The 13,116-nt window shown below is 40.9% G+C and overlaps 1 protein-coding gene across 13 annotated transcripts in view; it reads left to right on the forward strand.

The window, feature by feature from the left end:
- DEPDC5 (DEP domain containing 5, GATOR1 subcomplex subunit) overlaps positions 1-13,116 on the forward strand; it is a 91,885-nt gene that overhangs the window by 8,967 nt on the left and 69,802 nt on the right. For 12 of the 13 annotated variants that reach the window (XR_014233861.1, XM_082353050.1, XM_082353052.1 and 9 more), the window contains exons 8-12: positions 3,067-3,136; positions 7,365-7,443; positions 8,319-8,380; positions 11,063-11,132; positions 11,463-11,535. Coding sequence is in view for 12 of the 13 variants with exons in the window: in XM_082353050.1 (XP_082209176.1) it covers positions 3,067-3,136; positions 7,365-7,443; positions 8,319-8,380; positions 11,063-11,132; positions 11,463-11,535 (354 nt within the window). In the remaining variant the exon portion in view is untranslated. Of the gene's footprint in view, positions 1-201; positions 275-3,066; positions 3,137-7,364; positions 7,444-8,318; positions 8,381-11,062; positions 11,133-11,462; positions 11,536-13,116 lie in introns of those variants that run through there. The other variant, XM_082353056.1, reaches the window with a different exon arrangement.

Consider the following 13,116-nt stretch of genomic DNA (forward strand, 5'->3'; position numbering starts at 1 on the left):
CTCACAATTTTAGAACTGGAAAAAGCCTTAGATGAACATATTTCATCAAACTTTCTTGTTTTACACTTTAAGAAACAGGTTTGGAGACATAAAATGACTAGCACAATAGTTCCTGATTTGCTGCCTTTTTAGAGATATCACACTGCTCTTGATTTATTAAAATGATTTCTGTATTTCAGTTTGTGAAGAAGAGAGAAAAGGGGACTTTTTGAAACCCCCTCTAAAGTCAAAAAGCAAAGTATCCACATAGTGAAGGCTTAACAGCACCAAAAAAGTGTGTAATGAAATATGTCCTTTTCCCTAGAGGAAACTGTGTCTTTCTTGAAATTTACTGTATATATTCAAGCATATTTACATCTGGTTGACTCACTTTTAATGTGAGATTGACCACTGGATTCTGGTGATGCAGCCTGGTCCCCTGTTATGAAATTCCCCATCAGCTTTTCACAGAATGGTTTCATCTGTTGATGATTATTGCAAGATGGTGATTTTCTAATTCAGCCATTCCTCCTACCTTTATCGGCCGGAATCCTTTTGTAAAGACCTTTCACCAGCAATGAGGGCTATTTGGTTAGTCTGAATTACTGATCCTGAAAGAAAGAAAGGATAAAGGATTCATTTTTTTCTTTCCAAAAGGGGATGTTTTAGAAGTTGTTATAAGGTCAGAAATTCTTTGAAAAAATTTTAGCAACGAAAGCACAGTTCAAGAAGTGACGAAGTCTCAAGCAGAACAAGAAATGCAACCTATTTATGCCATCAAATACAAGCTGGTCTCTCCCAGGTGGTGGGCCAGGAGTCAGGAAACCTGTATCCATTCCTGCAGCACCAGTGGTTAGCAGGGTGATGCTGGGCAGCTCGGGGTCTCTGCATCTGTTCCTCTGCAAAATGAAGTGGTAGGTTTAGGATCTTTTTCTGTAAAAGACCAGATAGTAAATATTTTAGACTTTGGGCCACGTGGGTCTCAGGTCTCTGTTGCAAATTTTTTTTTTTTTTTTAACATTTAAAAATGTAAAATCTACTCTTAGCTATGGGCCATACAAAAACAGGAGATGGGCTGGATTTGGCCTGCAGGCTACAGTTTGATGAGTACTGGTTTAGAAACCCTCTCAGAATCCCTTTCATAATTAAATTCCTTGTTTCTCCATGTAAGTGCCTTCATACACCCTGACATAATGTCAGTTTTAGACTTTTCAAGATCTGTCCTAATATTTTGCTCATTCATGGTTAAATGTAAACCACAAAATCTTCTACCATTTTTCCAAGGAGACTTATTTATAGTCTTTCTACGTTGAATCAAAAGTCACTTTCTTTTCCAAAAAAAAAAAAAAAAAAAAGTGTTCTGGGCCTCATATGAGAAAATAAAATCAAATCATAATAAATTATTAGAGAATTTCTCTGTAACTTACCCTTTTAATCTGGTAATTTAGTCAACAGTTAAGGACATAGTTTCATTACCTTGAGACCCTACCTTTGAAATGTTATTTTTCCTTAAAGATAAACATTTTGTTTTTCTCTCAGTAAATTCACAATGTATTCTTTAAAAAAAAAAAAAAACTTCAAAATCAGTATTTTAAAAAATTGAAGAAAAATTTTAAAGAAAAATATTGCACTAAAATCTATCTTCTAACAGCACTCTGCTTTTTTAAAATATTGAACTTAGATGAAATAAGTCAAACAGAGGAAGACAAATACTGTGTGATATCACTTATATGTGGAATCTAAAAAATACAACAAACTAGTGAATATAACAAAAAGGAAGCAGACTCACAGATATAGAGAACAAACTAGTGGTTACCAGTGAGGAGAGGGAAGGGGGGAAGGGCATTATAGGTGGGGGTTGGGGGCGAGAGTGGGAGGTACAAACTATTAGGTATAAAATAAGCTACAAGGATGTATCATACAACGGGGGGAATATAGCCAATATTTTATAATAACTATAAATGGAGTATAACCTTTAAAAATTGTGAATCAGTATACTATATACCTGTAACATATAGTATTGTACAGCAACTATACTTCAGTAAAAAAATAAATATTTTTTAAAAATTGAACTTAGAAACCTAGTCTATTTGATCTCATTGTGAAGAGATACCATTTTCCCAGATATAATTTTGGGGATTACTGACTAGCTGCCTATTTTTTTTAACTTAAAAAAATTTTTTTTTGTTATTTTTTCTAACTCACACTCCAGAGGGAGCAACACTGAATAATTTCTGGCCCTGACTTCCCAGCTGTCCTGGGGCAGATAGATCTGTTTGAGAGTCACCCTTAAAGCCCATTGGAACATCCAGTTTGGGTGTTTTCCTGCTAGAACTGCCCCACTGCAGAGGATCTTCTGGGATCTTCTCTGACTTGAGCTCTGATTCTATGGTGGCCAGTCTCAACACACCTGTCCTGATTATAGAATTAATACTGTCAAGTACCAGCTGTTCAGCACATGCTATGTATCAGGCCTATGCTAAGTATTTTTACATACAGTGCTTGCTCATTGTAGACAATATGAAAAACAGAATAAAGAAGCAGGGGGAAAAGACATAATATTACATTACTGAATATTGACATAAAAATTTTTCAGCGAAATGGCCTCCATTGAATAGGGACCCTGTCCCTTTGTGCCCCCTGACTTCTTTCTTGTCTTCTAATTTGATACTGCAGTGGATCTTGTTTTTGTTGAAACTCATTGACTCAAAGCTGGGGTTAGCAAATTTGTTCATCAGTGCCTCTTAACTGTTTTTGTGACGTGTGCCCTTTTGAGGTTTGCCAGAAGGTACAATTCTGTGCTCAGGAAAGTTTGCATCATTTCAGAGGGTTCGTGGGTTCCCCGAAGCCCTTCCTTAGACCCACATGTTGTCTGCAGACCCCCAAGTTAAGAGCTCCTGTTGTACAGATTCAGTGTACTCTGAGAATTCTTTATGTTGTGTAATCTGTTCATGGTCCTCTGGAAATCTGTAACTGGCCAGGTCATTTGGGTGTAAATGATAGAGTAGAGAGAGACACCCCAAAGGCACCCCTGTTTCTTCTCGGTTTATGTAGGACTCGTAATAACGCATGTGCCTCTCCTTTCAGGGCACAGGCCGGGGAGCTGTGGGTCAAGAATGAGAAGGTCATGTGTGGTTATATAAGCGAAGATACCAGGGTAAGGGTGATAAAGTGCTTTTTTGGGTTTGTTTTCCTGTGGTATTATGTCTATAAGTTGTGAAATCAAAAACAAAACAGAAACCAGCAAAAACTTGATCTCATGATCAAGCTGGTGACCAGCTACTATCTGCTCAGCTGGATAATATTGTAATATAGTTGGGGACTCCTGAAATTCTAGTGTTTTACAGTTGGATCTCTCCAGTTTGGGGTTGATCTTCATATTCTTCTGTTTAATATCAGATGTAGAGATGGAACATGTAGCTCTCAGGCTTCTGTGTCCACTAATACATAGCGAAAGTTAAATTCAGTAGAAGATTGTGTTGGTAAACATGAAGAAAGACCTTTGCCAAGGAATCTCCTCCTGTGACTCTGTTCCAGTTGGAAAAATCCAAACTGAACAGCTGTGAATGTTACCCACGTTGGTGAAAGCACCTGTCTGCTCTTCCATGTTCCCATCCCCCAGCCTCCCTTGAGAGCAGTGGTTCTCAACCCGGGGGTGATCCTGCCTCCCCAGGGGTCTTTTGACAAAGTCTGGAGACATCTTTGGTCGTCGCAACTGGGGTTATGTGGAGGATGCTGCTGATCGCGCTACAGTGTAAAGGACAGCCCTCTAGAACAAAGGGTCACCTGGGCCCCAAGGGCAGTAACATTGTGGGGAACTGTCCTGTGCGATGTGGGGTGTTCAGCATCCCTGGCTTCTACTCACTAAATGCCAGTAGCACCCATCCCCACCCCCTGCAAGTCATAACCACCAGAAATGTCGCCAGACATTACCAGATGTCCCCTGGGCAAGCAAAATAGTTGAGAACTTGGGGCCGTTTTTAGAGGTAACCACTATCTGAATTTTATTTTTGTAATTTCCTTGTTTACATAGTGATAATACATATGTATTTTACCCTACACAGTATATTATTTGTTTTGCTCCCGTTTGAGTTTTTCTTTTTATTTATTTATTTATTTATTTTATTTATTTATTTTTTTAGCTGTGTTGGGTCTTCGTTTCTGTGCGAGGGCTTTCTCTAGTTGCGGTGAGCGGGGGCCACTCTTCATCGCGGTGCGCAGGCCTCTCACTGTCGCGACCTCTCTCGTTGCAGAGCACAGGCTCCAGATGCGCAGGCTCAGTAGTTGTGGCTCACGGGCCCAGTTGCTCCGCGGCATGTGGGATCTTTCCAGACCAGGGCTCAAACCTGTGTCCCCTGCATTAGCAGGCAGATTCTCAACCACTGCACCACCAGGGAAGCCCACGTTTGAGTTTTATTAAAGTGGATTCAAATGTATTCTCTTCCCCCCCACCAACTTTAGCTATCTCGTTTGTACTCACTATATTTTTCATCATTGATTAGGAGTATATTTGTTGGGTCATAGCTTCTACTCTGTAAGGTAATGCCAAATTATTTTTCAAATTCTTTGGACCATTTTATACTCCTAGTAGCCATATATAAAATCTTGTTTTTCAGTTTTTCCAACACCAGGTCTTAGATTTTGAAAGTTTTTGCCACTCTACTGGGCATACATTGGTATTTTACAGTGATCTTTCCCCCAGTTTTCTGGCAATTGACTCTTAAGTATGGCTTATAAAGACCATGATAATTTGGCACATGCTTACACACTGAGCGGCTTGTGGGATCTTAGTCCCCCGACCAGGGATTGAACCCCGGGGCCATGGCAGTGAGAGCGCCAAGTCCTAGCCACTGGACCGCCAGGGAATTCCCCATTGAAGGATTTTAAGTGGGGGAGTGATACCTGAATTATGCTTTTAAAAGATCACTTATTCATTCAGTTGGATTTTGTTGAACAAAACTCCCAAAGTGGGCTTCCCTGGTGGCGCAGTGGTTAAAGAATCCTCCTGCCAATGCAGGGGACACGGGTTTGAGCCCTGGCCTGGGAAGATCCCACATGCTGCGGAGCAACTAAGCCTGTGTGCCACAGGTACTGAGCCTGCACTCTGGAGCCCGCAAGCCACAACTACTAAGCCTGCACTCTGCAACAAGAGACGCCACCGCAATGAGAAACCCGAGCACTGCAACGAAGAGTAGCCCTCACTCGCCACAACTAGAGAAAGCCCGCATGCAGCAACGAAGACCCAATGCAGCCAGAAATAAATAAAATAAATAAATTTATTTAAAAAAAATAATACTGTATAAAAAAAAAAACTCCCAAAGTTACAGTGGCAAATTGATACTTAAAGGTCAGCTTTATTCTCTCATATAAAAGAAGTCCATGGGTAGGCAAATTATGGCTGGTGTGACAGCGTCACAGTTACTGGTGGTCTAAGACCCCTTCTGCCTTCCTGTTCTGCCTATCTCAGGATTGGGCTTCCGTGGTCTGGCTGGAGCTGCTGTGCCCACATCTATATGCCAGGCAGAGGAGAAGAAGGAAAGAAAGACAACAAGGGGGCACCCTCCAGCCGAGTCAGCTTCCTTTCAGGACACACTTCCATTTACACCTTAGTGACCAGGGTTGAGTCATGTGGAACTGCTCAGCATGCCTGGAGGCCTGGTCTCTTGGCGGGTCCCTTGCCTCCCAGAATAGAATCGGCTTCCCGTGACCTAGGAAGGAAGGGTGTTGGCTGGGCGTCCACAGTACCCGCTGCAGCCCCTCTGGCTCTGGAGCAGAGAGTCGATTGTCGGGGCAAGAGTGGAAGCAGAGAGATGAGCTAGGAAGTTAGAAGGTGGTGGCGTGGGCTAGGCTGGGCACTGGAGCAGGGGAGAGATGGACAGATTGGTGAAACGTTCTGGGGTCGAGTCCACAGAACTTGCTAATGCGTTGGGTGTGAAGAGTGAAGAAAGGAATAATTGAGCAGCTGGTGGAGAGATGGTGGTGCCATTTATCATATGGAGAAGGCCGGGGAGGAGTCGTTCAGGGGAACTTCAGTTTGTGAGATGTCTGGACAGCCGAGTGGAAAAATCAGGGGAGGCAGTTGAGTCTGGAGCTAATCTGTCACTTCTCCCATGTAGTCCCCCACCCCATCCAGCCACGGGAACCACTCACCATCCCTCCAACATGCAGCGTGCTCTCTTGCCTCTGTGTCTCTGTGCGTGCTGCTCTCTCCCGCCTGCAGTGCTTGCTCCTCGCCTTCCCCCTTTCCCAAGCCTCTCATCCATCCCTCAGTACTAGTCTCAGGCTTCCCTGCTCCTGGAAAGCCTCCCTGGATGCACCAGGCTGGAAGTGCCCCCGTGGCACCTGGGACATGTATCTATATCAGCACTTGTCACACTCTGGTGGATGCGTTTCTTACCTGCCTTGCCACCAGACTGCAAGCGCTTTGAGGGCAAGGACTGTGTCTTTTACCTTTATATCCCAAAGTTGTCTGGCATAGCTCCTGGCACTTAATGTCCCAAGGCTCTTTTACTTGAGATAACCTTTATAATCAGTTCAATTACCTGGTACACAAAAGATTCGAAGGAGCAAATGTAAAAGGAAAGGGAGTATTGATGCCTTCAACTTACACATTTTATACATTTTGCTTTCCCACCAAAGCTCTTTAAAGTCTGCTGGAGGAGGGAAGGGCTGAGTAAAGAAAGGGCTTTGTGGTAAAGCACACAGGCCAGGGAAACCACTAGGGCTTTTCCTGGAGGCATTCTGGGTATGGAGGGGGGTACGATGTGGATTAGTTATTAGATCAACAACTCATCAACTGGCGCATCTTAGCCCAAGTTCTCCTTCTGTATTGAGGTCTCATCGACTTTCCCAGTAGATTCACTGCCCCTTCTCCAACGTTTCTTGTGGGAAGCTTCAAGGAATGTTTGTATATAGTTGCAATGTTTTGCATGTCTTTATCCTCTGCCATGAGCTCCTAGAGGGTAGGGACAGGATCTTCCCCTCATGGCCTGTGATGCCAAGGATGGAGCTTGCTTTTAGAAGTTCCATGTCTCACAATTAACAGAAATCTTCCAGCATTGCTTTTTTTTTTTTTTTTGTAAAAAACATATACAGTTTAGCTTTTTTTTTTTTTTTTCTGGGCTGTGCCACGCAGCTTGCAGAATCTTAGTTCCCTGACCAGGGATTGAACCCGGGCCCCGGCAGTGAAAGCACCTTGTCCTAACCACTGGACTGCCAGGGAAGTCCTAAAATTTAGCATCTTAACCATTTTTAAGTGTACAGTTCAGCAGTTTTAAGTATATTTACATCACTGTGAAACAGATCTGCAGAACTTTTTCATTTTGCAGAACTGAAATTCTATCCATCATTGCTTTTTAATGCAATTATGTCTTTGTTTCTTTCAGGTGGTATTCCGTTCTACGTCAGCTATGGTTTACATATTTATTCAGATGAGCTGTGAAATGTGGGATTTTGATATTTATGGTACTGTTCCTAAGTGCGGGTCGTAACTGCTAATGGGGAGAAGTTTCTGGTTTCCCCCAAGTTGGTATCATTTATAGCAATCTCTTAGCATTCTCTGAAGATATGTCCTGAGATCTTAACAAATCCTCAAATGCTAAAATAAATAAATATTTTATATATCTAGTGAATTGCATGAAATGTAGTAAAGCATTAACGAAAAATCTGAATTCTCAGATCTTCAATTATTCTATAAGCATAGATCAAAAGTCATAGAGGGAGTGATTCTATGGCCAGGAACCAGCACCTTCTTTGATATCTTTCATTTTATGTCCTAGCACTCACAGAAATCACCAAGTTTGTCTCATTTTATTAGAATTACTACACAATAAGTGGAGTACAATAAAGCTGCTATGAGGTGTGGACACTGTGCCCAACACACCAGCCTCATGGTGCATGCATTTCTAATTTGTGTTTAGCAAAATTACAAATTAATTTTTGATGCAGGGCATCTTGGATGCTCAAGAACAGCAGAAACTGCAAATGGTAATTTAGTGAATGCCCAGGGGCTACCAGATCACCTTCAAACAAACTTGAAGCGTCACTGTGAGAATAATTATATTTAAAAGTTAGACGGTTCTCTCATTTTGAAGATACACTGTCTTTTTCAGTCATCAAAGCTTTTCAATCTTGTATTTTACCTTGAAGCTATGACCTCTTACTGAGTGAGGTAAATATTAAATTTGGCTCCATAGAAAGTCTAGGTTGAAAATGCTTTTAGGATGTAGCAGTACCCACCTTCTCTTTGACTAGTCCTATTCCTGTTAATTTACTGAGAGACGAAAATGTAAGCAAGAAATAAAGATAATTCCCACCTTCTTTCTATTGTTTATTTTCAGGGGATCTGTATTTTGAGAAAGCTGTGAATGGTTTCCTTGCTGATCTCTTTACCAAATGGAAGGTACGTTTCTTCTCATGCACTAATTCTCATTGCGTAAACATTATTCAATGAAGATTTTAAAAACTTACTCTTTCTATTAAGCTGAATTTAATCGAGGTACCTTAGCGAAAGTCTAAATTGATAAGACTCTAGATTTAAATTACCTTCATCACCTCAACATGGTCAAGTGTATTTATGAAGAACCCACAGCTAACATCATACTCAATGGTGAAAGACTGAAAATGTTCCACCTTAAGAAGATCAGGAACAAGATAAGGATGTTTGCTTTCACCACTGGTATTCATTGTTTTACTGAAAATTCTAGCCAAAGTAACTAGGAAAAAAAAAAAGGAAGAAAAAAGAAAGAAAAAAGGAAGGAAGGGAGGGAGGGAGGAAGGAAGGAAGGAGGAAAGAAGGAAAGGAAGAAAGAAAAGAAAAGAAAAGAGGAAATAGAAAGCATCCATATTGATTAGAAGAGCAAAAGCAAAACTATCTTTCTTCACAGATGACATCCTGTATGTAGAAAACCCCCAAATATCCATAAAAAAACAAAAACAAAAACTATTAGAGCTAATAAATTCAGCAGAGTTGCAGGATACAAAATCAACACATAAGATCATTTGTGTTTCATCAGCAGTGAACAATCTGATCAGGAAATTAAAACAAGGAATAAAACATTTTAAAGGGAATTAAATTAAAAAACAATTCCATTTATAAGAACATCAGAGAGAATAAAATACTTTGGTATAATTTACCCAAGGAGGTGCAAGGTTTGTGCACTAAAATCTATAAAACATTGCTGAAAGAAATGAACGAAGACCTAAATAAATGAAAAACAACTCATGATCATAGATTAGAAGACTTAATATTGTTAAAATGGCAGTACTACCCAAAGCAAACTATGGTTCAGTACAGACCCTATCAAAATCCCAATGGCCTTTTTTACGAAATGGAAAGGCTGATTCTAAAATTTATGTGGAATTGCAAGCGATCCTGAAGAGCCAAAACAATCTTGAAAAAGAAGAAGAAAGTTGGAGGACTCTCACTTTCTAATTTCAAAGCTTATTACAAAGCCAAAGTAGTCAAAGCAGTGTGGTACTGGCATAAAGGTAGCTATGTAAATCAATGGAATAGAATTGAGAGTACAAAAGTCAACCCATACATCTATGGTCAGTTGATTTTAGATGAGAATGTGCAGTCCACTCAATGAGGGAAATAATAGCTTCTTCCACAAATGGATTCAAGACAATTGAATATCCATATGCCAAAGAATGAATTTTGAGTCTTACCTCACATGATATACAAAAAGTAACTCAAAGTGAATCAGAGACCTAAATATAAGAGCACATACCAGGTATTGTGGTAAGTGTTTTACCCGCCTTATCTCACTTCATCCTCTTGTCACTCTTACACAGGTAGGGAAAGCACAGCTGAAAGAGGTTAGGTAACTTGCCTGTGATCGATAGCCCGAAAAAGCAGAGCGAGGATTCTAATCCAGTTCCATCCATTCATCCAGTGCTCGCCTGAGGTCATAACCCCTGGGCCGTCCTGTCTGTTTCTGTAATCCTGCGTCACGTCACCACTGTTGTATGTTACCTCCTCCATCACACATGAGTTGAGAGGCTCTCACGTGCACACCAGCCCACTGTCAGGCATTTTTCCTGTGTAAAACTTACACCAAAATCTGATCAGTTTGGAGCTGCGTTTGGAGCACTAGACGTCCAATAAATTAGTTGGTGGCTACTGAAGGTCTGCTCTTGGTACTGTGGCTTGTATTTAGGAATTTCTGTCTACTTGAGCGATATCAGTGGAAGAATATAAGGTGACGTGATGTTCATTATGTTGTCTTCCTTATACAGTGAATGCTGAATTGTGTGGTTAGTAAGTTGAGTTTGAGATGGGGTTGGTCAGTTTGGGCTGTTGTCTTCAAAGACCCAGGAGGAACTGAAACTGAGCTTTCTCGCTCACTGGTGCAAGCCAAATTTCATGCCGTCTGTAAACACCCTACTTCTAGAATATTGAACTCCAGACTGCATGGAAATATGTATTCTCACTCGTCCCCATTGCAGTCCAAAGGTAATTACCTTGGTTTCAACCCGTGCATCTTGAGCAGCACCCAGTCCTCGTCCTGTGGCCCTGGCAGTAGGTGGGAGTGTCTGGTGCTTACATCCACCACCATGGGTTCCATTCTTCCCTAAACCACAGTCCTGAAGAAGTTAAAAAACACCATGAAGCAGGTACAAATACCATGATCCTCTGACAATAGGCTGATCTATTTTATGGCAAATCAAGAGCTGGGAGACAGCACCCCCAACTTATTGGTGATTTGCAGGTTTGTTTTTTTTTTAACGGCCGTGCTGCGCGGCATTCGGGATCTCAGTTCCCTGACCAGGGATGGAACCCACGCCCCCAGCAGGGGAAGCATGGAGTCTTAACCACTGGACCGCCAGGGAAGTCCCGTGATTTGCAGTTTTCAAAATACCTTCCACATTCCTAGGACTTTAGATAATTTGCCCAAGGTCATGTAGTGGTAAGTTTCAGAGCCAGGAGTCAGTCCCAGCCTTCTGACTCTGGCAGAACTGTGTCTACTGCATTATGCAGCCTACAATTACATGATGCTACCCAATGCCTGAGCCCCCGAGCCTCCCAGAATTGAAGTAAATGGAATAAACTTGAGTCCTCTTTTTCTCTACTTATCCCTAGGAGAAGAACTGTAGTCATGAAGTAACAGTGGTCCTATTTTCTAGGACTTTCTATGATGCAAAATCTCTTGGTGCGTAAGTCTTTCTCCTACAATTATTTTTTTGTTAAGCTTTCCACACGCCCATCCCAATTCATTCCTTATCATTTTCTTTCCTTTGGCACTGCTCCGTCTGTCCCATCTTTTCTGTTAGAGGGTAGGGTAGAGTGGAAAATGACACAGTCCATTAGCAGATTCAAGGAGTCTGTGGGCTGTAATTCATCTTAAAACCAACTTAACAGATACATAATTATCTTTGTGTGTGTGTGTGTGTGATGCAACTCTTCAACCCAGAAGGGGGAAGCGGAGAAACTGAATTTCTCTTTTTAATCTTATCTGTATATGTTGTTTTCTCTATTTCAGATGAATTTCCTGAAATAAACCGAGCCTCAATTAGGCAGGATCACAAGGGGCAATTCTATGAAGACTTCTATAAGTATGTTTGGGTTGCTTTTGCCTTTTGTTTTCCCCTGGTTGTTTCTTCCCTAACTTAAAAAAAAAAAAAATTAACCTTTTTACTTTGGAATAATTTTAGGTTTACAGAGAAGTAGCAAAGATAGTACAGAGAGTTCCCATATACCCTTCACCCAGTTTCCTCTGTGAACATTTCCTAACCAAGGTACATCTATCAAAACTACGAGATGAGGACTGGTACATTGCTATGAACTAAATATCAGACTTTTCTCAGATTCATCAGTTTTTCCGCTTATGCACCTTTTTTGTTCCAGGATCCAATGCAGGATACCACATTGCATTTAGACTTTCCAAACTTTTTATTGTGAAAAGTTTCAAACTCGCAGAAAAGAAGAATGAATTAATATAATGAACCCATATACCCAATTCCTGGATTAAACAGTTATTATCATGCCATATTTGTTTCATATTTTTTTAATTAATTAATTTATTTATTTTTGGCTGCATTGGGTCTTCGTTGCTGTGCGCGGGCTTTCTCTAGTTGCGGAGAGCGGGGGCTACTCTTCATTGCGGTGCGCGGGCTTCTCATTGCGGTGGCTTCTCTTGTTGCGGAGCATGGGCTCTAGAGGGCAGGCTCAGTAGCTGTGGCACATGGGCCTAGCTGCTCCGTGGCATGTGGGATCTTCCCGGACCAGGGCTCAAACCCGTGTCTCCTGCATTGGCAGGCGGATTCTTAACCACTGTGCCACCAGGGAAGCCCCACTTCATTTGTTTTTCGGCTAAATTTTACTTAAGAGCAAATTATAGATATTAAAACATTTTGTTCCTAAAGAATAAGGGCAACTATGGACTTTCAGTGATTATGGTGTGTCACTGTAAGTTTATTAATTGCAACAAATGTACCACTCTGGTGAGGAATAATTGATAATTGGGTGGGGGGGCATGAAACATGTGTTAAGGGAGAGAGTATATGGGAAATCTCTGTACCTTCCTCTCAATTTTGCTGTGAAATTAAAACTGCTCTAAAAAAAGTCTTAATAAAAAAAAAAGCAGGAAACGCTCAGGGATGCATAACTGTGTATCTGTCTCTCACAGTGATATATAATTTTAAAAATTAGAAAAAAATTAAATATCAACAATAAAGAATTAAATTATGGTAGAATTTCAGACTGACAAAGTACTATACAGCCATCCCATTAAAAATGATGTAATCCTCTTTGATAATTGTTGGATATGAGGGGTAGGTACATGGAGGCTCACAGTGCTATTTTCTCTACCAAAGTATATTTGATTTTATTAAAAACAAAAACAAATTTAAAAAAAGGAACGTCCAATTTTAAAACAGGCTAAACTGAAAAGGGTCTGGAGAAACACATATCATAGTGTTAAAAGTACTTCCCTTTGGATTGCAAAGTCAGACCAGGGGTAAGACCAAAAATAAACGAGATGAAAAAATGGGCTTCTTGGTGGTGTATATTCACTGCGTTTGGACAAATGAATAATGACACGTCTCCATCATTATAGTATCACACAGAGTATTTCCACTGCCCTAAAAATCCTCTGTGCTCCACTTACTCATTCCTTTCTCCACCCCCAACCCCTG

This window comes from Balaenoptera borealis (assembly GCF_965194805.1).
Source record: "Balaenoptera borealis genome assembly, chromosome: 14".
NCBI classification, from domain to species: domain Eukaryota; kingdom Metazoa; phylum Chordata; class Mammalia; order Artiodactyla; family Balaenopteridae; genus Balaenoptera; species Balaenoptera borealis.